Consider the following 27797-nt stretch of genomic DNA (forward strand, 5'->3'; position numbering starts at 1 on the left):
TTGAGGAGTTGACTAATGTGGTATTCACGAGGGAGTATGCATGTGCGACTAGGGTGGAGGTTAGTATGTAGGGAAGTGTTTTTTGAATAGAAATGTTTTGATTTCTTTTCGAAACACTTTAATGTCTGTTGTTTTGATCATCAGTTTGGTGATGGTAGGGTCAATTTTCGCTGCCTGTGTCGCTAGAAGGTTGTCGTATAGTTTCTTACGTCGGGTACCATTGTGAGGGGGGAAGGTGAATAGGTTCTGAGTTCTCCTTGTTCTGGGTGAGAGGTAACGGTATAGGCAGTTGTTTAGGTAACGGGGGGCAATACCATGGGTTACTTTAAATAGTAGACAGTAGAATTTGAATTAAGTTCTTGCTTTTATCGGTAGCCAGTGAGAGTCTACATAGGCAGCGGTAATGTGGTCAAATTTGCTAAGCGAGTAGATGAGTCTGAGGGCTGTGTTCTGAACGGTCTGTAGTTGTTTTATCATGTTGTTTGGGCATGGTAGGTAGAGGCTGTTGCAATAGTCTAAGATACTAAGTATAAGGGATTGGACAATGATCCTGTAGTGATCTTTGTTAAAGAATTTTCTTATTTTTCTTAGGTTTCGCATGGTGAAGAATGCTTTTTTGTATGATTTTGTGGATTTGTGTCTGCATTGTGCAGCATCTGTCTAATTGTATTCCCAGAATTTTGAGGGTGCTCTGTATTGGATACTTGATTGCGTTTACTTCCAGTTCTGTTAAGGATGGGTTTTTTTCCTTCTCTAGTAGTAGGAATTTGGTTTTATCCGAGTTCAGTTTCAGCTTATGGTTCATCACCCATTTTTTCTACTGTTTCCAGTATTGTTTTCAGGCGTCCATTGGAGATGGGGTCTTGGATGTCAAAGGGGAGGAGGATGGTTATGTCGTCCGTGTAGCTGAATGATGTTATATTTAGAGCATCTAGGGTTATGCCTAGGGAAGCTATGAAGAGGTTGAATAGTATGGGCGATAGTAGTGATCCTTGTGGCACTCCGCAGGGGTTTGACCATGAGTCGGATATAAGATCTTTTGACTTGACTCTGTATGATCTTGTTTTAAGGAAACCTTGGAACCAGTTGTGAACTCTACCTGATATTCCTATGGCATCTGAAATAGTATGGGATGGTCTACTAAGTCGAATGCTGCTGAAAGATCGAGTTGGATGATTAGTAACTTGTTTCCTTTGCTGAGGTGCTGTCGGGCTATATCTAGTAAGGATACCAGTAGTGTTTCTGTGCTGTGATTAGCTCTGAATCCAGATTGAGTTGGATGCAGAATGTGGTGGTCTTCTAGGTAATTGGAGAGATATTGTGCTACTAGACCTTCTATAAGTGACGTATAGTGGGATAGAAGCGATTGGTCTATAATTTGTTGGGTTGTCTATTGGGCCTTTGAGGTCTTTCAGTATGGGAGTGATTATGATTTCGCCAAGTTCCGGAGGGAAATGACCTTCCCTGAGGGTGGTTTGCAACCATAGCGTGAGACTAGCTTTGAATTTAGTGGACGCTGTAGCTAGTAGGTAAGAAGGACAGTTGTTCAAATCACATGAAGATTTGCTGTATTTTTTGTACAGCCGGTCTAGGTCTGACCATTGTGTCATTGGGAAGTTGGTCCAGATCCTATCTGCTGAGGTGGCTTCATCTATTGTGGGTTTTATTAGTATCTCTTCTATGTTGTTTTCGAGAGTGTTGAATGTGGATCTGATATACCTTGTGTGTGTATTTCCCCACTCTCTCTACTTGAAAAGACTTAACTATTTTAATTGGGACTGTACTGTTATGCTTCATGGTACTTAAGAAAGAGATTCTGTCCTGTGCTCAGCTGCCCAATCTCGTTTTTTTGCCGTTATGGGTTGGCAGAAGGCAAATTGCTGCACAGTGATGTCAGCGGCATGAGAGACCTAGCTTCTTGTCTCTCTTGGGGTCCCGGAAGGGTGAGTCTATGAAGGTTTAGAGGTTTTCTTATTCTTTGTGCCTCTGTGCAGCGCTATGTGTGTCTGGTAGCACTAAAGCGCTGTGTGTGTCTAGTAGCACTACAGAATTGATTCCTGAATGTAGTATGAATAGATTACAATTTGGGGAAGTCTCTAGGGTCATAAGGGTACTTCACATCTTTCTGTTGTCAGAACTGTCTTTTCTATTTCTAGGGTGCCAGGGACTGCAAATTTCAAAGCTTCTTGCACAGATTTCTCAGGTCAACATCTTCTCGTGGCACCTGCTAGACAGTCCCTCAAATTGGCAGGAAGAGCTGCGTGGCTCCTTCTAACCAGGGACAAGTTACCTATTCTCACAAACCCACAGAATAGCAAATGCTATGTGGTTGTTAGAATCATCCCTGAAGCTCTCTTTAGGGATGTAAGCTTTGTCTGATAATTAGGGTACAGATTGTTTCCCATGGGGCGGTTAATGCAGCTTCTAGATTACGTCTAGTAGGTCTACACTTTAAAGGCAGTAAGTTTTTGGCTAACATTGCAAAGAGTTAGTACTTTTTTCAGAATTCCAAAATACTCCATCTTACATCACAAAGGGAGTGCTAAAGGAGGACAAAGAAATCACAGACAAACTGAACACATTTTTTGCATCTGTATTTACCGAAGAAGATCTACACAGCATACCGGAACCCATCAGGCTATATGGAGGAAACGAAGATGGGAAACTGACAGGGTTGACGGTCAGTCTAGAAGAGGTATGCAGGCAGATTGATAGGCTTTAGAGCGATAAATCTCCAGGACCGGATGGCATCTATCTGAGGGTCATCAAGGAACTGAAAGGGACTATAGCCAAACTGCTTCAACTAATAGCCAATCTGTCGATCAAATCGGAAAAGATTCCGGAAAACTGGAAAGTGGTGAATGTTACGCCGATCTTCAAAAAAGGTTTGAGGGGAGATCGGGAAACTACAGACCGGTGAGTCTGACCTCAGTACCGGGAAAGATGGTAGAGGCGCTGTTAAAGGACTGCATCATTGATCACCTTGGCGAACATGGTTTAATGAAGACCAGCCAGCACGGTTTCAGCAAAGGCAGATCTTGCCTGACGAACTTGCTGCACTTCTTTGAGGGAGTAAATAGACGGATAGACAAGGGCGACCCGGTCGACATTATATATCTGGATTTTCAGAAGGCGTTCGACAAGGTTCCGCATGAACGACTACTTCAGAAAATTGCGAGCCATGGAATTGAGGGTGAAATACTCACGTGGATTAAAAACTGGCTGGAGCATAGGAAACAGAGAGGGGGGTAAATGGACAATACTCGGACTAGAAGAGTGCCACCAGCGGGGTGCCGCAGGGCTCGGTACTTGGACCCATGCTCTTCAACATCTTTATAAACAATCTGGATATTGGTACGACAAGTGAGGTGATTAAGTTTGCAGACGATACGAAGTTATTCAGAATAGTGAATACACAAGGGGATTGCGACTACAAAGTGACATAATCAAGCTCGAGAAATGGGCAACGACATGGCGAATGAGGTTCAACGTAGATAAGTGCAAAGTGATGCATGTCAGTAACAAAATTCTCATGCACGAATACAGGATGTCCAGGGCGGTACTTGGAGAGACCCAGGAAAGAGACTTGGGAGTTCTGATCGACAAGTCGATGAAGCCGTCTGTACAATGTGCTGCGACGGCAAAAAGGGCAAACAGAATGCTAGGAATGCTATAGAAGGGGATCACGAATAGATCGGAGAAGGTTATCATGCCATTGTACCAGGCCATGGCGCGTCCTCACCTGGAGTACTGCGTACAGCACTGGTCGCCGTACATGAAGAAAGACACGATACTACTCGAAAGGGTCCAGAGAAGAGCGACTAAAATGGTTAAGGGGCTGGAGGAGTTGCTGTACAGCGAGAGATTAGAGAAACTGGGCCTTTTCTTCCTTGAAAAGAGGAGACAGAGAGGAGACATGATCGAAACATTCAAAATACTGAAGAGAATAAACTTAGTGGATAAAGACAGACTGTTCACACTCTCCAAGGTAGGGAGAATGAGAGGACACTCTTTAAAGTTGAAAGGGGATAGATTCCGTACAAACGTAAGGAAATTCTTCTTCACACAGAGAGTGGTGGAGAGCTGGAACGCTCTTCCAGAGTCTGTTATAGGGGAAAACACCCTCCAGGGATTCAAGCCTAAGCTGGACAAGTTCCTGCTAAACTGGGACGTAGACAGGTGAGGCTGGACTCATTTTAGAGCACTGGTCTTTGCCCCGGGGGTTGCCGTGTGAGCGGACTGCTGGGCTCGATGGACCACTGGTCTGACCCAGCAGTAGCAATTCTTATGTTCTTAAAGCTGGTTTTTTTATGGGAAAGTTCCTTTCTTCTTCCAGAATTTACAGCTCTCGTCCAGCCATTCACCGACTGTCTGCTCCTCATTATGAAGGGGTCTTCACTTCCTCTGGTAACTCTTTATGCTTTCTCGTGAGGGGGGAGACACTATGATGTTAGGTCAGGATGCTTGCAACTTTGAATCCTCTCATTTCAGATTCTTTCTTGGAGTCACCATGTATTGAGCTTCCAAAGGTTACGTTCATGTGAGACTCTTTTTAAGTGTTTCTGGTACTTGAGGCAGTAGTTTTAGTTCTTCCGGAACTAAGGGAAGTTATTCTTTTTACTTCATAGTGCCTAAGACGGGGGAATTGGTCAGATGGGGGCTGGATCTCATTTTGGTAAATTAGTTTCTCAGAGTTAGACATTTCTGGAGAAAAACTGTGAGAATATTTATAATTTCCCTATGGACACCGAATTAGCACTATCTTTGCTTGGCTCTCTTCGAGCAGCGCAATCGGTTTTGGCAGATGCCATTTGTCCTAGCCACGGCTCCACAAACATTTTAGAAAGTGAGGGCAGTAGTGGTGTTTTGGCGCATATAAGAGATTCAGGTACTTTCTTTCGTAGACGACTGCTTGTTTCGGATGTCTTCCAGCCAGGTCAATTTGTCAGACACAAACAGATGATTTATTTTTTTTAACTTCTTTTCTTCAATTCTTTGGATGTGTATTTTCAAATTTCCAAAGAGCTCTTTTCTCCTGTACTAATTATTAGAATATCGGGGGATGTTGTTCATGTAGGAGAGGAATGTGTTTCTTCTCAGAGACTGGGGCGACAGGTTAGTCTCAGGTTTGCCTTCTTCTTCAGTTGCCAAGAACAAGAGTATGGGATTCTGTACAGGCTCTAGGATCTATGGTGGTGACTCCACTGGGAACTTCGGCTCGCTTTCACGCGAGAGTGCTACAGCAGTCGCTTTTGTTCCAGTGGTTCCCGGTATCTCAAGGCTCCAATTGTAGTATCTAGTAGGCTCTTCAAGCATCACTCAATATAATTTGGTGGCTCAACGAGATTAATCTTTTCAAAGGCATGCCTCAGTCTTTGCTGGACTGGCTCATAGTCCCCAAACATCCCAGGCTGTCGGGCTGGGTGTTGCCCAATGCCCTCAATTCTCAGCGCAAGGAGTCTGGTATTAAGAGGAGACTCAGTACTCGTTCATTCTTCTGGACTGAAGCATGATCAGGCTACTGTTTCAGGAGTTTCAGAGTCGACCATTCTTCTGGAATGACGATAAAGGTCTTTTAGGACAGTGTTATGACGGTGGTATTTTTCTACAGCCAGGAAAGTACATGATGCACTCAGTTGGCGAGTAAAGAAATGGTTCTACTTCAAGGGTTGGAATCTCTTCTTCCTTTTCTATCAGCGCATCATTTTACAGGACAGGAAAAGGGTTTAGATAGACTTTCTCACCACAAAATCTGAGCAGGGACCGTCTGTTGTATGTTAAAATGTACAGCAGCAAGTCCACTTTATGGTCCTGTGCATCCTTTTACATCACACCACCCTCACTAGGCAGGGAGGTGCATTTGGTGACAAGCACCACCAGTGAATCCACCTTCGGCTGAACAAATAGCTATTGGAAATCTGAAGCCATCGGGTAAAGCTTAGTCATAGCTTTAGCCACCTGAAGGAATCCCTCTGGAGACTCCCAGTGGTCTACAACCAACTTACTTTAGAAATAATAAAAAGTAGTAGTAAAATCTTCTAGATCCTGGAAATTAGGAACTATTCGCTCAAGCGTTCCAGCTCTTTGTATGAAGGTGAGATCTCCTAGAACTAGACCTCATGGCCTCGTTTCGAAATTCAAAGCTTCCTAGCTTCTTCAGCAGACTCAGGGAGTGGCAGTCAGAGGGGGTAGCAGTGTTGCTTCTTTCTTACCTCTGGTTTCTCTTTTGTAAGTGTTTTCCCGTGGCTGATGATTGCATGGATTTGCCATCTCAAGCTTGCTTTCAGGGCACAGTAATCAGAGAATCTCCAGATTGGCTGTGCCGTCCTTGCTAAGAGGACCTGATGAGTCTTTCGACGGCCGAACTGTTGAGATTCCCAGTATCTCCTGATTTATTCACCTAGGATCCGATCAACATGGATATTCGTCCTACTTTGGTATTACGACCTAGCTTTTGAAAAGTCATGGCTGACGTGTAAGGGTTATGCGAAGCAGGTTATTGCTTCTCTTCTCCAGGCGATACAGACATCTTCACCTGTGGCTTATGTTACCGTTTGGAAGCTTTTCCTTTCTTGGGTACTTCTCAACATTGGCACCCTTCCAGACTTCTATGTTTTATATTCTTGGCGCTCAATTCCCTTCAGCTTCAAGTGGCAATCTTAACTTGTTATAAGGGATAGATATCTTGCTCTTCGATTACTTCTCAGCTTCATGTAGTTCAGTTTCTAAAAGGAGTACAGTATATTCGCACACCTCTTAAGAAGCCCTGTCTGGAGTACAGTCTTAAGGTACTTCGCAGTTTACAGAAGGCTTCGTTTCAACCTTGTCTTTTGAGACTCTAAAAGGCTGTGACATTGAACACGGTGTTTCTTGTGGCCTTTGCTTCAGTTCGGTGGTTTTCTGAGTTGCAGGCCTTGAACGGCAGGGATTCTTATTTCTGATTATTGGAGTGTCAGTTTGGACAGTATCACAATTTCTTTCTTTTATGCCGCTCTCACTTTTCCTTTCTTCTTCCTGGGAGGAGGAATGGAGAGGCGAGCTCTTCTTCACTACGTTTCTTAAAAGTGCGTAGCATTCTCCGCAATTTGTAGGTTTTTAATGACTTTTAGTTGTTTAGATTAACTCTGTGTATTCTTCAAGGGATGCGACAAACATATGGCAGCATCCAAGGCCTTCATTGCTCGAAGGGTCCAGGAGGACATTCTTTATGCTTACTTGAAGGCAGGGAAACGGTTGGCGAAAGAACTTCATGACCATTCAGCCAGAGCAATGGTGGCAACTTGGACTCATTCCAGAGGTTTTTTCCTTAGAGGAGTTTTGTCATGTGGCTACTTGGTCTTCCAAGAATACTTTATCTCAGCATTACCGGTTGGATGTGGGGGCGCATGTGGAGGCTGCGTTTAGTGCTTTGGTTGTTGCAGAGGTGGCGTTTGCTTCTCACCCAGATTGAGGATTGCTTTGCTACATCCCATTGGTCTCTGGATTCATCTGCTGCTGTTGCTAAGGAAGGAAAAATTATGTTCTTACCTGTTAATTTTCTTTCCTTTAGACGCAGCAGATGAATCCAGAGTCCCACCCTTTCTGGATATTGACTGTCGTTTTTTTCTTTTGCAACTTTCGAAGTCTATTATTGATAGTTGTATTCTGTATTATTATCTTTTGAAATTTGTTATGGGAAAGACGTTTTTTACATGCTAAACATATTTATAGTTACAGATGTTTGGGCAAGGAGCAATACTGAAAGATGCAGGAGGTGTGCCAGCCAATAGGACCACCTGTTAATCAGTTTCTCTATCTCCACCTGCTGTAGATGTGTGCTATCCCATTGGTTTCTGGATTCATCTGCATCTAAAGGAAAGAAAATTAACAGGTAAGAACATAATTTTTCCTTCTTCATCTCCCCATGTGCACCATCTCTCTTTCCCTCTCACTCAGACACGAAAAATTCTCCCTTTCTATTCCCTCTCCCACCTCAGCATCTCTTTCTCTCACTCCCTCCATTCTTCCATCCTATGGCTCATGCTCCTCTCCCTCCTTCCTTCCATCCTTTGAAGTTTGTGCTTCCTTCCTCCCTCTCGAGTCCCAATGTACCCCTCTCTCTCCGTCCCTCTTGCGGGTGTTTACCTTCTTCTGGCCAGCTCCCTCCTCCTTCCAGCCATAGTCTTTTCTCTGTGCAAAGTCGCAGGGAAGGCTTCCAGCTCAGCTGCTGTCTGCAGCTTTGTGCAGAGAAATGACTGCGACTGGAAGGAGGAGGGAGCCAGCCAGAAGAAGGTAAACGTCTACGGGAGGGAGGCATGTACTTGGGGCACAGATTGGAGGGAGAGAGAGGGGCGTATTGATACACGGGAGGGAAGGAGAGGTGCACATTGGGACTCAGGAGGGAAGGAGAGGGGCGTATTGGAATACTGAAGGTAAAATGAGTACCCCTGTTCATAAGTACAAGTCCGATGTATGTCAGATGTTCATAAAACGGGGATTGCTTGTAATCTGTTTGGAAGAGTAGTCAGAAGGAAACATCTTCTTATGCCTTTGTCATCTAATGTGGTATTGCTTAACCCAGACCTTTGGGCACACCCAGCTGGTTAGGTTTTCAGGATATTCACAATGAATGTATAAGAGCTAGATTTGCATACTCTAAATCCTTGGTATGCAAATCTATCTTGTGCATATTCATTGTGGGTATCTTAAAAACTTGACTGACTATTTGTGCCCTGAGGACTGGATTGAGAAGCATCTATCTAATGTGTGTAGTAGAAAACATTGATGTCAGATTTTTTTTTGTTGGAACAAAGTTTTTGGGTCTGATGAAATGAAAATTGAACTATTCAGTCACAACCACACAGGTTATATTTGGATTAAAAAGGCGATGCATTTGAAAAGAACATCTTACCAGTTGTTAAGCACAGGGATAAATCTGTTATACCTTGAAGTTGTGTGGCAGCCCAGGAAATGTGCATGTGGAAGGAGTAATGGATTATACTAAATATCAACATATACAAGAAGCTAATGTCTAAGAGTCCAGAACATACCTCAAAATCAACCATAAAGTATTTGCAGGAAAGAGAAGTGGAGGTTTTAGAATGACCTTCAGTCCCCAGGCTAGAATTTTTATTTTTATTTTTGAGGAGCTCTCAAATGTAGCATGTATAAGGACATTTACCGTGTATACTTAAATATAAACTGAGATTTTTGGGCCAAAAAAGGTCCAAAATGGGGGTCTGGTTTATATTTTAGTTCTCCCTTGAAGTTAAACTCCTACCACTCTCCCTCCTGTTAGTGTTCCTTCTCTGCTGCTGCCATCAGCCCCTCCCCCCTGAATTGGGAGACTGTCCCCTGCTGTCTGCACCCCCTCTCCCAACAAAGGTAGTGTTCCCCCTCCTTCCTTGAATAGACACTGCCAATCCCTCTCCTGGACTCAGAGGAAGGACCCCCAGGACTACCTTGTTTCCCTGCTGGTCTAGCAGCGTGTTTTTACTTTAATTTTCCCCACTTCCTTCCTTACAGAACTCTCTTAGCTCAGAAACATTCTTACTGTATATACTTGAGGCTCCAGCCTCGCAAGAATACCACTGAAAGTCCTGACAGCCATTTTCATCACTGAAAGAACATGGGCAGGAGCAAGTGAGAATCGCCCCTGCTGCAACGCGTCGCTTGACCACTAGGGAAACAAGGTAGGCCTGGGGTCCATCCTCTGGGTCTGAGAGGGGATTGGTGGTGTTGGGGGGTGCTGACAGTGGGGAAAGTCTCCCAGTTTGGGGGGCACTGCTAATGGGGGTGGGAGGGGCAGCTAGCTGATGGCAGTAGTGGAGGCAGAGGAGGGACACTATTGTGATGGAGGGAGGGAAGGTGGTAGAAATGCCTGACAGCACAGAGGATGGAAGGGGAGGAATTTGGAATATAAACCCTTGTATATTTGAGTTATAATTTTTCCATTAAAAAGGGAGGCAAAAATAGTATCTTCATTTATATTTGGATCTGTTTATATTTAAGTATATACAGTAAGAATATTTATCCCAGGACAAGCAGGCAGCATATTCCTACAAGTGTGACGTTATCCACGGAGCCCCGGTATGGGCAGCTTAAAAAGTGCATCACCACTTTAAGAACTTAAGAAAGTTCGTGAACTGCCCGCACTGCGCATGCGCAAGTGCCTTCCCGCCCGATGCAGGCTCGTGGCTTCTCAGTTCTTAGTTTTCCGTGGAGCTATGATGTCGTGTTTCTGAACGTTGTTCAGTTTTTTTGCCATTGCCTTCCTGCTCACGTGTTTTTTTTTTTTTAATTTATCATTTTCCTCGGGGGCTCCAGCCACCGAGACCTATTTTATGTCTCGGGCATTGCTTTGGCTAACGCGGTTTTTTGACCTTTTTCTTAGACCGCTAAATGGGCACAAAAAAAAATTTAAATTAGATTTTAAATTAAAAAATTAAAATTAAATTAGATTTAAATAAGATTAATTAAAGGAGAGAGACTGCTAAAAGTGCCCATGGTCAACTTTTCTTCTTTTTTGCCCCAAAACATTGGGTGGAACTTATGCACAGTATGCTATTCTACAGTTTGATAATCAACCGAAAACTTCAAAAGGAAAGATTGTTCGGCATCGGCATGGACATCGATCAAAAATCTTCATCATTGAAGACATCAACGCTGACGTCGGGACATCGCTCCGTCTGGTAGCCGGTTCAGAGACACCAACTTCCCTATTGGCGTCGCAGGTCAATTTGCATCGAGTCTCTTGATGCCAACCAAGCAGTAATGACCACCCTCAACCTCAAGGTGTGCATCCTTAGTAAGGTCACCCTCTTGGGGGCAAGCTGTGACACCGATGGTACCGGCATGAAAGCCAACGCTACTGGTGTTTTTTTCTTGTGGATACATCTACATTGCTTAACCCAGTATCCACTCCCTTGGTACCGATCCGCCCTCAGTACATGGCTACCAGGTCCTGCAGTACCGCTGCTGATTTTTCCTGAGCGACATAGATCCCCACCGGTACCAAGAGGAAACATTGTTCTTTGAAGACGACAACAGCTTCACATCATAATTTTTTCCAGTTATCGGACTGGTACCGGACTTGAAAGCATCGATCTTCTCAACTTATTTCTTCACCTACACCTTCATATGCCTTTGAACTTAGTCTGATTCAATTGAGGACTTATCTGAACCTACAACAGAGTCTCCACTCAACTGTCCGCCAACTGTTAAATCTTTCACTGAAAGACTAGTTCTTAAGCAGTTGGGGAAAAGAGCTCTCGTTCGAGTTAAAAGTTTCTGGTTCATAGTCAGTGGCGCGCAAGACACCAGCGCGCCGACAATCCAGTGCTGACAATTCAACGCAAGAAAGAAGCACGCCGCCGAAAACTTATTTTTAAAGAGCTCCGACAGGGGTGAGGGGGGAGAACCCCCCTCCTTTAATGCATAGTGTTCGCGCTGCTGTTGGGGGGGGTGCAACCTCCCATATTGTAGAAAAAATGGAACTTTATCCAATTTTTTTCAGGAAAAGTTCCGTTTTCTCTATAATGTGGGTGGTTGCACCCCCCCCACACCCTCCCCCAACGGCAGCGCGAACACTATGCATTCCCACACATCCTGTCGGAGCTCTTTATAAATGTTTTTCAGTGGCTTTCAGCGGCTCGCTTCTTTCTTGCGCTGAATTGTCGGCGCGCTGGTGTCTGGCGCGCGATTATCCCATCACCGATTTTTCCTATAGTGCTGAATGCTTGCAGCACTTAGATTATGATCAGTTTCTTCAAGAACTTCTCAGCCTCTTCCTCAACCAATTGAATCTCACTTCCAAACGTATTATCCCCGTTGGGAACTGATAACCACAGTCTTCTGGGTTCTACAGGTCATTCGAGAGGGTTATCTTTCCCTAGCTACCCTCCTATCCAGTATCTCTATGCCCCCTCCATACCATCCCTTGTGTCCAACTTCTCTCCCTTTCTTTTCCTTCCCTCCCTCCATCCCATTGTCCACCATCTCTCTCCCTCTCCTCTGTTTTTAGACCCATTATTTCTTCCGCTCCCTCATCCTCAGTCTGGCATATGCAGGTCTCTTTGGACCCCTCCTTCCCTCCCTACATGTATTTCTACACCAGGGCCTGCCATCGCCCCCCCCACCCTGCCTCCGGGAAGGCTTGCATGTTTTCCCCCTTCTTTACACCAGGGCCCGCTTTCTTTCTAGTGACCTCCGGCTTCCCTAAAGCAGCCTGCAGAGGATTGCTGGTGCTGCAGCGAACCTAGCAGGCTGCTATCAGCCTCCGCAGCACATTCCCTCTGCTGCAGTCCCGCACCTCCTCTGATGTTCGGGACCGCAGCAAAGGGAACGTGCTGTGGAGGTTGACGGTAGCCTGCTGGGTTTGCTACAACTGACCGGATATCCTCTGCAGGCTGCTTTGGTGGTGAGACTGGGATGGAGGGAGGGAAGGAACAGAGGGCCAAATCATAGGCCAAATCTAATTACCATGCAGGCCAAATTTGGCCCACAGGCCTTTGTTTGACACCCCTGATCTAATCCCACTCATTTTCGAGACAATTGTCAAGCTCAAGCTGGACTTGGCCACCATGATTCCGTTGGTCCTTGGTGGCCCGGGCATCCTTAGTTTTTCCTTCTACCTTAGCTTAGTATCAAGGAACCAATGCCTCTTCTGATTTTTCCATCTCTTCTAACGCAGAATCACGGATATCTTCTGCATATCAATCTACAGGCTTTACACTTGGTATTTCTCGGAATGATGTGGACTGAGTTTCATCTGTCTCATTCTGTCAGACACCTCTTACAAGCGTCAGGAAAACCGTCTATGCAGCGGTGTTCCAGCAGAAATGGACATGGTTTTCCACTTGGAGTATTTTTTATCATTATATTGCTGTATTTACTTCTATATCTGCAGTATTAGATTTATTCTACATTTATCCAATTTAAGCTTCCAGACCACTTCGATTCGAGTTCATCACAGTGCTTTCAATGCTTTTCACAGCTCAACTGATGGTAGACATCTAATTTCTTATCCTGGTTTGTCCAGATTCATTAACAGACTTTTTAAGGTCATACCATCTTTCAAACTACTTCCAGTAGTTTGGGATCTCAATTAGAGAATGACACGGTGACAAAATTCATCACCGTTCCCATCCCCGCGGATAACCGCGGGAAACCATCTTCATGTCATTCTTTAAGGAGAGAGGGAAGAATCAGAGTATGAATGGCCACGACCACTGACCCACAAGCTTTGTTTTGAAGAATGCTGGTGTAGAAGGACCGAGGTTGAAATAGACACTAGAAAATGACATGGGATTATTTCCCGCGGTTATCTGCGGGGACGGGGACGGGAACGGTGATGAATTTTGTCACCGTGTCATTCTCTAATCTCAATGTTATTCTCTCTGGACTTATGAAGTCTTCTTTTAAACCAGTGTCCTTGACTTATCTGGAGTACCTCATTTGTTCGAAGAATGAATGAACTTCAAGCACTGGTGACGATTCCACAGTATTTCATCAGGACAAAGTTGTGCTTTGCACCCATTCAAAGTTCTTCCAGAAGTACTCATGGAATCCATCTAAATCGATCTACAATACTTCTAGTGTTCTCTTCTAACACTCTTTCCCCTTCTGGAGAAATGGTTCTTTATACTCTCATTTCAAATGTGCCTGGGCTTCCTTCTTACAGAGAGTTCAGCCATATATAGCATCTCCTTTGACTCTAATAAGTTCGACCATTCTGTGTCTAACAGTACTATGTCACAAGGTTAACAGTTTATATCATTTTCTCTTATGTTCAGGCTGGGCTGTAACTACGAGTTCTGTCACAGTCCACAAGATCCCAGCTATGGCAGCTTCACTTGCTTCCCTACGCTTAAGTCTTATTGATGAAATCTCTAAAGCTGCTACTTGGTCCTCTGTTCATATATTCACATCTCACTATGGTCTGGAATTTTTTTTCCAGACGGGAGGGTTACTTTGGCCAAGTAGTATTGTAAAATTTATTTTCTTAATGGTCAACTCTCCCTCCATCCCATCCTAGGGAGTCCCACATGTGAGAATATCATGCCTGCTTGTCCTGGGATAAAGCACAGTTATTCACCGTAACAGGTATTGTTTGGGTGGGAAGGCATTTGCGCATGTGTGGTGCAGGCAGTTCGCAAACTTTAAATTCTTAAAGTGGCAATGCACTTTTAAAGCTGTTAGTACTGGGGCTTCATGGATGATGTCACCCAAATGTGAGAATATCTGCCTGCTGTCCCTGGATAACACCTGTTATGGTAAGTAACTGTGCTTTCTGTAAGGAAGTGGGGAGAATTAAAGTAAAAATAAAGATATGTATAGTTTCTAGTTAGTAAGTGACCCCCTGTAGTTGACAACAGTAAATGTGAAATGTTTCAAAATTGTTATTTCTACCAAGATTTATTAAAAATACTTATTTGAAAGAATAAATTAGTTTGTTCATCTGTCATATTCACTGAGTTCTCATTTTGAATCTGTAAATTATGCATTAAAAATTGCATGATTGACATGTTTATCCTTGTATCACATAGATGCTTTCAGGCTTTTTTTAGCCTTGGATTTCATGAAACATACAATTTGACCTATCTGCCTAGACTTTTGTATAACAGGCTTGCCACTAGGTACTATTTTTTTAGTATCCAAATGATATCCTCTGCTTCTCACCCATTGCCTCTCCAGCAGCATCTAGCCTTTTCCTTCACTGAGGGCCAGATTCTCAAAACTTAAGGTTACTTTTAATGCAGTTGCTAAAATGGTTCCAGCCGGTTTAGCTTGCATGCATTTTTAGTGGTGGATTATCAAAACAGGTTATCACTGTCTTTAGCAAACTTTCTAGCAGTTTCCAAAACTTCCCTGCAAATGGGCTTTTGAATATTGAAATGAGCACTCTGGTGGATTTTTAAGCATTGCCGAATCATTCTCTAAGTGTGGCATCGGCTTTTTGGCGACAAAAAATCTGCGACTGGTCCAGGGGTGCTGGTACAGTGCCAGCACTGTGGAAAGTACATCTCGTAGCATATGTTTTGACTGTGGTTAATGAAACAAAATAAAAATTACCTAATTCACATAAATTGTAGTCTTTTTTTTTTAAGGGGGAGTGGTTAAAAACACACTTCTTGAGTGCGTGTATGTATTATAGCCATGTGTTATGAATTATAGTAGCTTTTATGGGAGAAAAGGCATGTCTTATGTGTGCTTGTTAAAAGCTGACGTTGCATCTCCCCTCCTGACGCTAAGCAACACACCCTCAATATCCTCTTTGGCAGTGGGAGAGATGGCCACTCTTGCCTGCCACTAAGTAACACCCCCCCACCAACATCCCCTGGACAGCGGAAAAGATGCTCACTCTCTTCTGCTGCCACTCAACCCCCCTTCCCCCCCTGTGCTTCCAACCCCACCCTTTCCCTCTTACCTTATTTGGATGCCTACTCCCTCCAGCCAGCAGGCCCGCCTCTTCAAAATGGGCCTTCCTGGGATGAACTGGGGAGAAGCCTGAGGTTCTGATTGGCCCAGGTTATTTAAGGCCCCTCCTCTGGGTGGATCCTTAGGTGTCTGGGCCAATCACAGTCTTAGGCCCCTCCCCAGATGCACCGGGGTTGTTGCTTAGTGGCGGGAGAGAGTGTGCATCTCTCCCACTGCCAAGGGCGAAGAGGGTTGTTGATGGCGGGTTAGAGTGGGCGTCTCTCCCACTGCCAAGGGGATGTTGGGAGTGTGTTGCTTTGTGGCGGGAGAGAATGGGCATCTCTCCCACTGCTAAGGGGTGTTGGTGGGTGTGTTGCTTGGTGGCGGGAGAGAGTGGGCATCTCTCTCGCTGTCAGGGTGAAGGGTTGCTTAACTTCGGGGCTTGATTTGTTGGGGTTGTGTTGTGTTTTTATTTTTTTTTTTTTGGGGGGGGGGGGTTGCGTTTATTCTGCGCATGCTATCACATGCAAATTTAGTGAATCTTCGCTACTCTCTGCCAACCTCATTTGTATGAGTGTTTTATGTAGAAAGTACTCGCATTTTAAAAATCGCTACTATAACAGCTGCAACAGCAGCCCGTCAGTTTTTACGCAAATTTTTTGAGAATCTAGGCCTGAATCCTGGAACTTCCTATCTCCCTGATATCCATTTGCTTTGCAACTCATTTTATCAAAGAAAGAGACATATCAGGAACAATGTGGATGATTCTCTATCTTCATTTTAATGGTTTTTGTCATAGTCAGTAGTAGAAGTCTGTGATGAACCTCTTTTGCCCTCCTATCCCGTAAAACAACTTTGGAATAGAAATTCAACTTTTCTATTACTCAGGAAATTTTATTCTGTACAGCAAGTTTTGCACTGCTTATTCTGCTATGGCTAATGCCGCCTCTGGTTTACTAACCAAAAACATGTTTCTTCTTTTGCTGACCATTTGATTTTTGGAAGGGTGAAACAAATGTAGGTAGAGGTTTCACCTCAACTTAATGCAATCCCTTGAGTAGAAAAGCAGAAGGGTAGAACCGGGGACCACAATTTGGTAATGCTTTAAATCTGCTTTATTATGTAAACCAGTGTATCACAAACTGTGTGCCGCGGTACACTAGTGTGCCTTCTGAGATTTTGGGTGTGCAGCGGCACACCGGGGAGGAGGAGAGTTGCCGTTTGTCTGCCGGATGTGCTTCTCATGGCAAGAGGCACATCAAGTAGGCAATTAGCCGGCGCCAGTGCCTCTCCTTCTCTCCGGCCCTCTTCCCTTCTGGCACCCTCCACCTAGTGTCTCAGGGTTCATCTGATGGTTGTCACGCATGTGCAGATGTTGATGTGATGACATCATACATGCACGTGATGTCATTGCGGCAACGCCCGTGTACTTCCAGGTGCCTCAAGCTGCGGCCACTACCTTTAGTGTGCCACAAGTTGAGAAAGTTTGTGGGACACTGTAAATGGAGAGCTTAACCAATTACAAATAGGCTAAATGACCTCCTGGGCATTCTGGGTTGCATTATGCATTATTTTCTTTGCAGGAAATTTAGGCCTAACTGTGTAGTATGCTAAATCCAGATATATAATATTTGTTTAAAGGAATTTGTTATTCACATTTTTTAAAGTATAAATCAAAGCGATTGTACAATAAAAATGTATTGGGGGTAGTAAAGAGCTTCATATAAAATATAGGAAAGTAAGTGTTTAGGTTTATGTTTTATTAATATTTGATATACCACTTAAGCATATTACAGATCTATGCAGTTTACAATAAAATACAGGTACTTAGAACTTCCCTATCTGTCCAGAAGGCTCACAATCTAGCTAAAGTGCTCACACAAGGCTTTCAAATGTCATAGCAATTGCTGTAATATTCTCTGTTTCATGTGGACAAAATAGCAGTAAAGATCTTAGGAAAAGAAAAAGGTTTTTAAGCCAACTTTAAGGCCATTGATTTTAAAATGAAACTTGGCTCAATCATGTCTTTCTTAAAATGATAATTTTATTTGTATAAGACTGGAAAATCTGTCTTATACAAAATCAGCCTCCTATGGGTTCCTGAAGCTTTATCTGTAATTAAAAAAAAAAAAAGGATTATCAGAACTTCAGGAAATGTTGGTGAGAAGAGGAAACAGATGGATATTTACATTGCCCTTTTAGAATGCACATTAGGCTGATCAGAGCTTGCCAGATATAGTTCTGCCCAATCTGGGACCAGGTCTTTAGTACTAGTGTGCTTTCAGATAGTTCCTTTTTCTCCCCCCTGACTTAGCAATAACTAAAACTAGGGCAATGTAGCTTCAAGTCATAAAGGAACACGTGAACAAATTATATTTTACTTGCTCTGTTTTAATGTGATTTGAAATTAGGTAGTTATCGCAATGATTTTATTTTTGTCCTAGTAGTCTATATGATCTTCTCTAATTCATACATAGGTTTCCTCCCTGACTAGAGGGATTTATTGCTACTCAGATTTCTTTTTCCAATTTTGTTGCCATGGGCCTCATGAAATATTTTGCAGAGTAGTATGAACTTTTGAAAACGTCTTGTTTTTTTTTCTTAAAAGCACTTATAAAAGTAAATAACATATCCACTCAACATGTTCTACAAAAGTTTTCAACTGTAATAAATCACTAGATTAATAAAGGTGATAGCAGCTGAATATTCCCTCTTATTGGAAATTTTTTCTCCTGAAGCTGTATTTCCATAATAGGTTGGTTTTATTCTTTCCATTGAAGTCTTTCAGTTAAAAAAGAAAAAAGGCTCATTTCTCCTCCCTAAATAATGATTAGATTTTTAGTCTTTTGCAAGCTGTCTCTTTGCAATTGTCTATTGTATACACAGCAGCCAGTAGAATTCCCCTTTTTATTTTTTTCCCCACAGACCATCTTGATTCAAAACATCTATCGTAATCCCCAAAATACTGCACAGACGGCCGACGGCTCACACTGTAAGTCCCACAGTTGGAGAGAGCTTTTTTTTTTAAAAAAAATGATGTTAAGAGCCCTCACATAATTTTATCAGAGACCGATAGCTTCTGAGCTGCTGACATAGAGCAGTTGCAAACAGGCCAGTGTGGAAGCCATTTGAGCATATATCATGAACCTGACAAATGCCTATTCTAGCAGAGTAAACAGCCAGCAAGAATGGAGGGCAAATAGATGGAACTGTGCAAGACTATGGGGAGGATGTATTTTGTTTGTATTTGCAAATAATTTGGCACAAAACTTGATGGAATGTAGTGTGTTCAAAAATGAGAGAATATCCTTCCAGCGAAATGAAACAGTCCTCTTATCTGTCCAGCTTTTTTAATTTAATTTTTAAGGAAGCTTGTACCATATTTTAGTGTGTAATGTTTCAGAGGACATGTGACAAGCATTAATGCCAGCTCTATATCAAGTCTTAGGGTTTTTTCCCTCCAATCTTGAGCCACTCCCTTGCAGTTCACCTGAACCCCTAGCAGCAGCTTTGTTCTGAGCAGTGCTAGACATTACGTTACACCATGGAATCTTATTGGTTTGCAAAATGTACAATGTTAACATAAATGTTCCACAGGATTGAAGGAGTTGTGATACATACAATAACATAGCTGCTCTCAGGTGTGCAAAAGAACTTGCTCAGGAGCAGCTTACTGAATTTCAGAAATGAATTTAATGCAGAATTCTTTGCATCAGTAATAAATTACATGTATTTTTGCTTTGAGCATATTTCTGTTTTAATGTAGCACAACACACAATTTGTATAAAATGCCTGTAAAATTAATTTCATATCTCTGGCAATTGGTGACCTGTGCTGCTTATTTGGCAAGGATGTAAACTTCCATAGGCTGTATTAAGTTGCCATGGCTCGTAGTCTTGCATATTCATATCTCTGTAAAACAAACTTTAAACCTGTGAAATTTTTGGCATATGTCAAGTTCTTGATATTACTGTCAAAGCAAAGAATATGACAGAAGGTAAAACAGAATCTTGTGTGAGAATGTGACAGGAGGTAAGTTGCCCACAATGTGCAAGCCTGATTGTTTACTAATTTTTCTTTTTAATTTTTGAGAAAATGGAGATCTCGTGATATTGGTTATTGTATTTTGTTGCATTTGTTTTCAGTCAAAGCTTACTACACATGTTATCCAGGCATAAGGATGAGACTATTACTATTATTATTTTGGTATTTATTATAGCACCCTACATAAGGGTGTTTTTACAAGAAGTTATAAGCATATGGAGGCCCCTCTCCATCAATCTTACAGTGATTATCTGAGAAAATGGTAGGTAAAGTGCTCAGTTACATTGTGTGTCAGTAGCTGAATCAAGGTTGAACCCTGCCTATTTTTCTAGATGGTTAGGCCACTCACTTAAATAGTAACTTCAGCATTTTTATATACCTATCAGTAGAAGAAGTAACTGTTAGTGGCCTTCACTGTAATTTTATCTGTTATCCTTTATTGCAGTGATATCTTCTGGTCCCATGCAAAGCACTGGTGAGTCTTTTCATATCCTGATATTAGATAAGATGGCCATCGATCATTTGAAAAAATAATAATGGAACTTTTTAAGCTGTTTTTTACCACATAGAATATGGTTTCAAATATTGGTAAACTGAACAGTTTTAAAATGAGAATCACGGAGCAAAAATACAAGCAGCCTAAAGGTCTCATTTCTGCAAAATAACTCAACAGCGAGCACTTGAAAACAAACTTTGTTAAAGAGCCATTTTAAAAAAATATTGCTGGTGGTATAGTTCTTAAGTTTAGGATACAAGTATAGTTCTCAAGATGTTAGATTTGTTTTGTTTGAAAATTAATATCTGGGGGTGATGGAGCACTTCTGCAATGTACAGAAAATAAAAAATACAATAACATTATCATGAGATCTCTGTTGCTTTTCAGTGTTAATTCAAATTAGGAAGGGAGAAGCAACACAGTGAAGTGTTAGGAGAAAGGCAAATAACTTGTTCTGTCTCAGCACCAAAACTTAGCCAAAATTACTACTGCTACCGGTGAAGTGTGACATTTTTTCATAATATAAGGTTGTTACTTTTTGTATTTCAGACCATTGCCCTCTTGAACATTTTACCGTAACCCTCAAAAACTCTTCCCAGTCTGCCGACGGTTTGCGCTGTAAGTTTCTCCAACTTCTTCACTGCAAGCTCAGGATCAGCTTGAGCTACTCTGCCTTTCTGGCTTAAATGGTCAAAGTGACCACACACAAAATAGATGTTGGGGCAAAAATCTCAACATTTATACCTTCCAAGTGCTGTCTGACTCACTTTTCTTGGAAATTTTGGAAAGCTGCTACCTCATTTGGTAAAATTGGACTAAAATTGGAATCCTAGGAAAACAGTTTTTTATGTAACATTAGTCTTTATCACTTTCAAAAAAATATTTGCAGTGTGTAGTCTTGCATGAATCCAGTTTGTAATATGTGCTCTGGCTGTCTGAAGAACAAAGGCATTACAGGTACTTACTGACACAGTATTTGCCACTAAAATATATTTTCTATGGTATAATACTATGATTTCTGTTGACAATCAGGAATTAGTTAGACACACACTGTGTGTGATGTCATTGCATATCACCAGGATGGAACAGCTCTCCCAGAGCTCAGAATGTAATGTGCTCAATGGTCTTCTCAGTTCCTCAGTTTTGTGTTTCCTACTCAGCTGAATGGATGTTACAAAGCTCTCCTGAGAAATTTTTTAAAATTTGTCTTCATATAACTTTTTCTGATAGTTTTTGTCAGTTTGTTTATTTTTTTTCTTATTTCACCATGTTCGATATTCTGAATCTGGATTCGGCTGTGCCCAAAACCGCAGAAGAATCAGAAAAATCAATTATCTGCTCCAATTGTTTAATCTGATTGGGTATGGGTGATACACAAGCATGATGCTTGCATTCACTCTGGTTATCTCCTAGTATGAAATAATAATTACCTTCATGTACTAAGAACTGAAAAGAAAGTTTGTGAATATGGAATAAATAAAAAGTCTTTCAACTCTGCTCACAAAAGTAGAATGTTCTATTGACAGCCCTCAACATTTATCGCACGGTGGCTTCAAAATTCCATCTGTCTATGAGGGAACTGCCAGATGACATAAAACATAAAAACTAGTATGCATCTTTGGATGTTCCTGGGACTTTGGCTCAGCTACCTGTGAGCACCTGTACAGGTCTGAAGGGAAGGTGACTTCCTTAAACACTTCCAAAGCTCTGAAATATGTAAACATAACACTGCATCTCTTCAGACCAAGCTTTTTGGTAGCTAGATGATTTGTATAGCAGTCTTCAACATACATCTAGTACAGAGTGCAAAGATATCATTAATATTGCACAAGACCTTTCAGTGCAGGTAGCATTGTCTCATTGCAGACTTCACATGGCCAGTGGGCATTCCTCTTTGCAACAGCTTATTCCATCAATTCTGGTGTTAGTCACAATAGTAGATTAGTTTTTGCTGTCAGTTTGCTACCTTTCTCAGAGTAGCTACATTATTTCCCATAGATATTTAATGAATCTGTGGAAGGTTACTACAAAGACCTGCCAGATGTGTAGTACCATGCAACCTAGTGGAACATTTTCTCACTCGGCAGACATTTCTCTATCTCGGAGAGATACAGAATCTTCTCAGAATCCGATAGTATATTTATTATTATGTCAGACTCGGATTTTGACTAGCACAGTTAAACTCAAATCCAGAGAGGAGGTAAGCAAAATCTCAAATAGAGGAATTTTTTTTGAGTGATAATTGACCACTCTGGCTCTCTAGAGGAGGCAGAAGAATATTCTACAAAAAGTTCCTTCTTATCCTTTTTCCCACCCCCAACGTGAGTAATGAATCTGTTTTGATAGTTCTTATTCTAGACATATACAGCAGATGGCAAAAGTAAGAGGTTAGAGCCATAGACAGATATATTTGGCCTCTCTAAAATATTTAGATTGCATCAAAAGGCTACAGTTATAATTCCTATTCATGATCTGCTTATTGAATATTAAGTACATTTTATATGGTAAAATGCACTTACCTGTGCGACTGTTTCCAAAAAGATGAGATCTTTTTTAAATCTAAGGTCATGCAACCCCTGGGTTTTCATCAATCTGTTTATTTAGTGCAATGTGTCTAGTAATCCTGACACTAGGGTTATGCATCGGAATTGCAAGTTGCTTACTAAAAATGTTATCACTCATATTTAACTCCACTCTCCTTCCAGTAGGCTTGCTCCTGCCCTCTGTTTTTCTTCGACAAGCAAGTTGCTCAGATGTGTTTCTGATCTGATCTGCGGTTTATTGTTTTCATTTTTTTTACCCTGTTGTTTTAAGTTGGAGGCTTGGTGCCCAGAGGTTTCATCTTGTTAGGACCTCTGCCTGGTATAAGATGCAGACTAGTGTAGTGGACCGTCTGCTGCTAGCAGGATCCGCCCTCCGGGGACACCTGTATAGCTAGCCTGCTGTAATATTTTTGGAGTTTGGGGGCCATCCCCTGAGTAGCAGCTTGAATTACTAATTTATCAGGAGTTTGCGCACGGGCTGTTTGGTTCCTTCCCTGCTTGGCTGGATTAATAGCGGGCAGGCCTGTGTTGTCTCCCTCCCCCTTTGCAGTGAGAGGGAGACCAAGTTCCTGGATGCTGTAGGTGATTGCTTCCTGGAACAAACTTGTCAAGGAAAATGCAAGAGGAAATGCAATTCTGGACTTAATTCTAAATAGACTGCGAGGACCGGCACAAGGTGTAGAAGTAGAAGAGACAATGGGAATCGGCGATACCAATAGATCCACTTCGACCTGGACGCAGGGGCGAAAAATCAGTCCAGAACGACGGCCACAGCACTGAACTTCCGAAAAGGGAATTACGAAGGGGAAGAAGATGGTGCGGAAGAAGATTTAAGAAGAAGCACTGTAAAAACGCTAGAGCAAGCTTGGTCCCTTTTTAAGGATACAGTCACCGAGGCGCAAAATCTATATATACTGCGTATCAACAAGGATCCAAGAGGAAAAGAACAAAGAACCGGCGTGGCTCACTGAAGAGGTGAAGGAAGCGATCAGAGACAAAACTTCATTTAAGGAATGGAAAGGATAAAAACGTACAAAAAACTGGAATAAGCACAAACCAACATCAATGCAGGTGCCATAAGGCGGTTATTTAAGGGGCCAAAAAAAGACTACAAGGAAAAATAGCCAAGGAGGCGAAAAACTTCAAACTGGTTCTTTCGATATATTATAGGGGAAACGACCCGTGAAGGGAAGCGGTGGGGGCCGTTGGATGACCATGGAATAAAGGAGGTGCTAAAGGAGGACCAAAGCAATCGACCGACAAACTGAACACATCTCTTTGCATCTAATCTTTACACAAAGAGGGTATACACAGCATGCTGGAACCCATCAGGCTATATGCTGGAAACGAGATGGGAAACTGACAGGGTTGACGGTCAGTCTAGAAGAGATATGCAGGCAGATCGATAGGCTTTAAGAGCGATAAATCTCCGGGTACGGGGGTGGCATCCATCGAGGGTCATCAAGGAACTGAAAGGGACTATAGCTGAACTGCTTCTAATAATAGCCAATCTATCGATCAAATCGGGAAAGATTCCAGATTGACTGGAAAGTGGGGAATTGTTACGCCGATCTTCAAAAAAAGTTTTGGGGGAGATCTGGGAAACTACAGACCGGTGAGTCTGACATCGGTACGGGATAAGAAGGTAGATGCGCTGATAAAGGACCACATCATTGATCACCTTGATGGACATGGTCTGAGGACCGGCCAGCACGGTTTCAGCAAAGGCAAATCTTGTTTGACGAACTTGCTGCACTTCTTTGAGGGAGTAAACAGGCGACCCGGTCGACATTGTATATCTGGATTTTCAGAAAGCGTTCGACAAGGTTCCACATGAACGACTACTTCGGAAAATTGCAAGCCATGGAATTGAGGGTGAAATTACGTTGATTAAAAACTGGCTGGAGCATAGGAAACAGAGAGTGGGGGTAATGGACAATACTCGGACTGGAAGAGCGTCACCAGTGGCATGCACAGGGCTCAGTGCTTGGACCCATGCTCTTAACATCTTTATAAACGATCTGGACATTGGTATAACGAGTGAGGTGATTAAATTTGAGGGCAATACGAAGTTATTCAGAGTAGTGAAGACACAGGGGGATTGTGAAGATCTTCATATGTGACATAATCAAGCTCGATGAAATGGGCATTCAACATGGCAAATGAGGTTCAATCGTGGATAAGTGTAAATGTGATGCATGTCGGTACAAAAATCTCATGCACGAATAAAGGATGTCCGAGGCAGTACTTAGAGAGGACTTCCCAGGAAAGAGACTTGGAAGTTCTGATCGATGAAGCCGTTCATGCAATGTGCGGCGGCGGCGGCAAAGAGGGCAAACAGAATGCTAGAAATGATAAAGGAGGGGTTCATGAACAGATCGGAGAAGGTTATCATGCCGTTGTATCAGGCCATGGTGCTCCCTCACCTGGAGTACTGCGTCCAACACTTGTCACCGTACATGAAGAAGGACACAGTACTACTCAAAAGGGTCCAGAGAACAGCGACTAAAATGGTTAAGGGCCTGGAGGAGTTGCTGTACAGCGAGAGATTAGAGAAACTGGGCCTCTTCTCCCTTGAAAAGAGGAGACTGAGAGGGGACATAATAGAAACATTCAAAATACTGACGAGAATATACTTAGTAAATAAAAACAGGTTGTTCACCCTCTCCAAGGCAGAGAGAACGAGAGGGCACTCTCTAAAGTTGAAAGGGGATAGATTCCGTACAAACGTAAGGAAGTTCTTCTTAATCCAGAGAGTGGTGGAAAACTGGCACACTCTTCCGGAGTCTGATATAGGGGAAAACACCCTCCAAGGATTCAAGACAAAGTTGGACCAGTTCTTTCTAAACTGGAACGTATGTAGGTGAAGCTGGACTCAGTTAAAGCACTGGGTGTAATGGGAATGAGGAAGAGAATGTCATCAGTGTAAGATAACAGGCATTGTTGACAAATATAATGTTACTGAGAAAGCTCATAAATAGGTTGAACAGTATTGGGGAGAGGTGAAAACCCTGGAGTACTTCACAGAAGGCTTTCCAGCTGCTGGAGAAGACTTCTTTCCTACAAGGTATTATCTCTTTTCTAGGACGTTGTTAAACCAGTTAGGTGTGGTGCCCGTGATTCCAATTTCTGTGAGTTTTGTTAGAAGGTGGTGGTTTACAAAATCGAAGGCTCTGTAGATGTCGGCTTCTTGTCCTGTGCTTAGTATCTGTTATGATTTTTGTGGTAAGGGTTAGTAGAAGGAGTTCAGTGGAGTGGGAATCCAAACTGAAGGATGTAGGCTGGAGTACTGTTCATGTAGGATGTGAGTTGCTTACATACATGAGTTTCTAGGAGCTTGGTAAGTATGGGGATGACTGCTATGGATCTGTAGTTTGAGGGGTGAATAGGTCAGCATTTTGCAATTTTGGTATGGGTGTGAGAGCTATTTTTCCTAATTTTGAGGGAATTGGCTTTCATTTAGAAGGTGGTTCCATCACCATTCATCAAAATATTTGACATTATGATTGCTCTAGCTATTCATCATATTACATGTAATTGGAAGGATAATTCTAAACTTAATTTTCACAAACGGTGGAATCATCTGTGTATAATTAGAAAATATGAAGAAATAATAGCTTTCAAACTAAACAATATTGCAAATTTTACTAGGATATGGGCCCCTCTTTATGAATTCTATAAGAATTTTATTGGAAATCTCACATGACTCCTATTTGTCAGAATTGGGAAGTTTGCAACTTATGAGTATTCTGTTTTAAATTATGATTAATTTGAATTATAATGTTTTCACTGTAATTTATAAATGACCTGGAAATTGGTACGATGAGCGAGGTGATTAAATTTGCGGACGATACGAAGCTATTCAGAGTAGTGAAGACACAGGATTGTGAAGACCTGCAATGTGACATAAACACGCTCGAGAAATGGGCTGCGACATGGCAAATGAGGTTTAATGTGGATAAGTGTAAGGTGATGCATGTCAGTAACAAAAATCTTATATATGAATACAGGATGTCTGGTGCGGTACTCAGAGAGACCCCCCAGGAAAGAGACTTGGGAGTACTGGTCGACAAGTCGATGAATCCGTCCGCGCAATGTGCGGCAGTGGCGAAGAGGGCAAACAGAGTGCTTGGAATGATTAAGAAGGGGATCACGAACAGATCGAAGAAGGTTATCATGCCGCTGTACCAGGCCATGGTACGCCCCCACCTGGAATACTGCATCCAGCATTGGTCGCCATACATGAAGAAGGACATGGTACTACTCGAAAAGGTCCAGAGAGGAGCAACTAAAATGGTTAAGGGGCTGGAGGAGTTGCGAGAGATTAGAGAAACTGGGCCTCTTCTCCCTTGAAAAGAGGAGACTGAGAGGGGACATGATCGAAACATTCAAAATACTGAAGAGAATAGACTTAGTAAATAAAGACAGGTTGTTCACCCTCTCCAAGGCAGAGAGAACAAGAGGGCACTCTGTAAAGTTAAAAGGGAATAGATTCGTACAAACGTAAGGAAGTTCTTCTTCACCCAGAGAGTGGTGGAAAACTGGAACACTCTTCCGGAGGCTTTTATAGGGGAAACACCCTCCAGGGATTCAAGACAGACAAGTTCTGCTGAACCGGAATGTACGCAGGTAGGCTATGTCTGTTAGGGCAATGGTCTTTGATCTAAGGAGGGGGATGCTGGGCATGATGAACCACCTGGTCTGACCCAGCAGCAGCGGCCAATTTCTGCCGAGTCAGACCATGGATCCATCATGCCAGCAGTCCGCTCCCACGGCAGCCCCCCAGGTCCATGACCTGTAAGTGATCTTAGACCTAAACATCTATTCCCTTAATCCTTTAATATCCTGTATGGTAACCCTCTAAACTATACCCTATCAATCCCCTTTTCCTTCAGGAAATCATTCTAATCCATTTTGAACCCAAAATCGTACTCTGCCCTACTACCTCCTCTGGTAGCGCATTCCAGGTGTCCACCACCCTCTGAGTGAAGAAGAACTTCCTAGCATTGTTTTGAATCTGTCTCCTTTCAATTTTTGCGAATGCCCTCTTGTTTTTGTTGCTCCCGCTAGTCTGAAGAATCTGTCCCTCTATCTTCTCCATACCCTTCATGATCTTATAAGTTTTCTATCATGTCCCCTCTAAGTCTCCGCTTTTCCAGGGAAAAGAGCCCCAGCTTCTCTAGCCTTTCAGCATATGAAAGGTTTTCCTTGCCTTTTATCATCCTTGTAGCTCTTTTCTGGACCCTCTTGAGTATTGCCATATCCTTCTTAAGGTATGGCAACCAGTATTGAACGCAGTACTCCAGATGCGGGCGCAC

The 27797-nt window shown here is 42.6% G+C and overlaps 1 protein-coding gene across 12 annotated transcripts in view; it reads left to right on the forward strand.

Annotated features, from left to right (window-relative positions):
• U2AF1 (U2 small nuclear RNA auxiliary factor 1) overlaps positions 1 to 27797 on the forward strand; it is a 400139-nt gene that overhangs the window by 57399 nt on the left and 314943 nt on the right. For 2 of the 12 annotated variants that reach the window (XM_033942241.1, XM_033942248.1), the window contains exons 3-5: positions 18322 to 18388; positions 19886 to 19915; positions 20486 to 20554. The exons of 1 other annotated variant lie outside the window; for it this stretch is intronic. In XM_033942241.1, coding sequence (XP_033798132.1) covers positions 18322 to 18388; positions 19886 to 19915; positions 20486 to 20554 — 166 coding nt within the window. Of the gene's footprint in view, positions 1 to 9504; positions 9672 to 18321; positions 18389 to 19885; positions 19916 to 20485; positions 20555 to 27797 lie in introns of all 12 variants that reach the window. 9 more of the 12 variants (XM_033942246.1, XM_033942247.1, XM_033942252.1 and 6 more) reach the window with 7 other exon arrangements.

Source organism: Geotrypetes seraphini, chromosome 4 (genome assembly GCF_902459505.1).
Source record: "Geotrypetes seraphini chromosome 4, aGeoSer1.1, whole genome shotgun sequence".
Taxonomy (NCBI): Eukaryota; Metazoa; Chordata; class Amphibia; order Gymnophiona; family Dermophiidae; genus Geotrypetes; species Geotrypetes seraphini.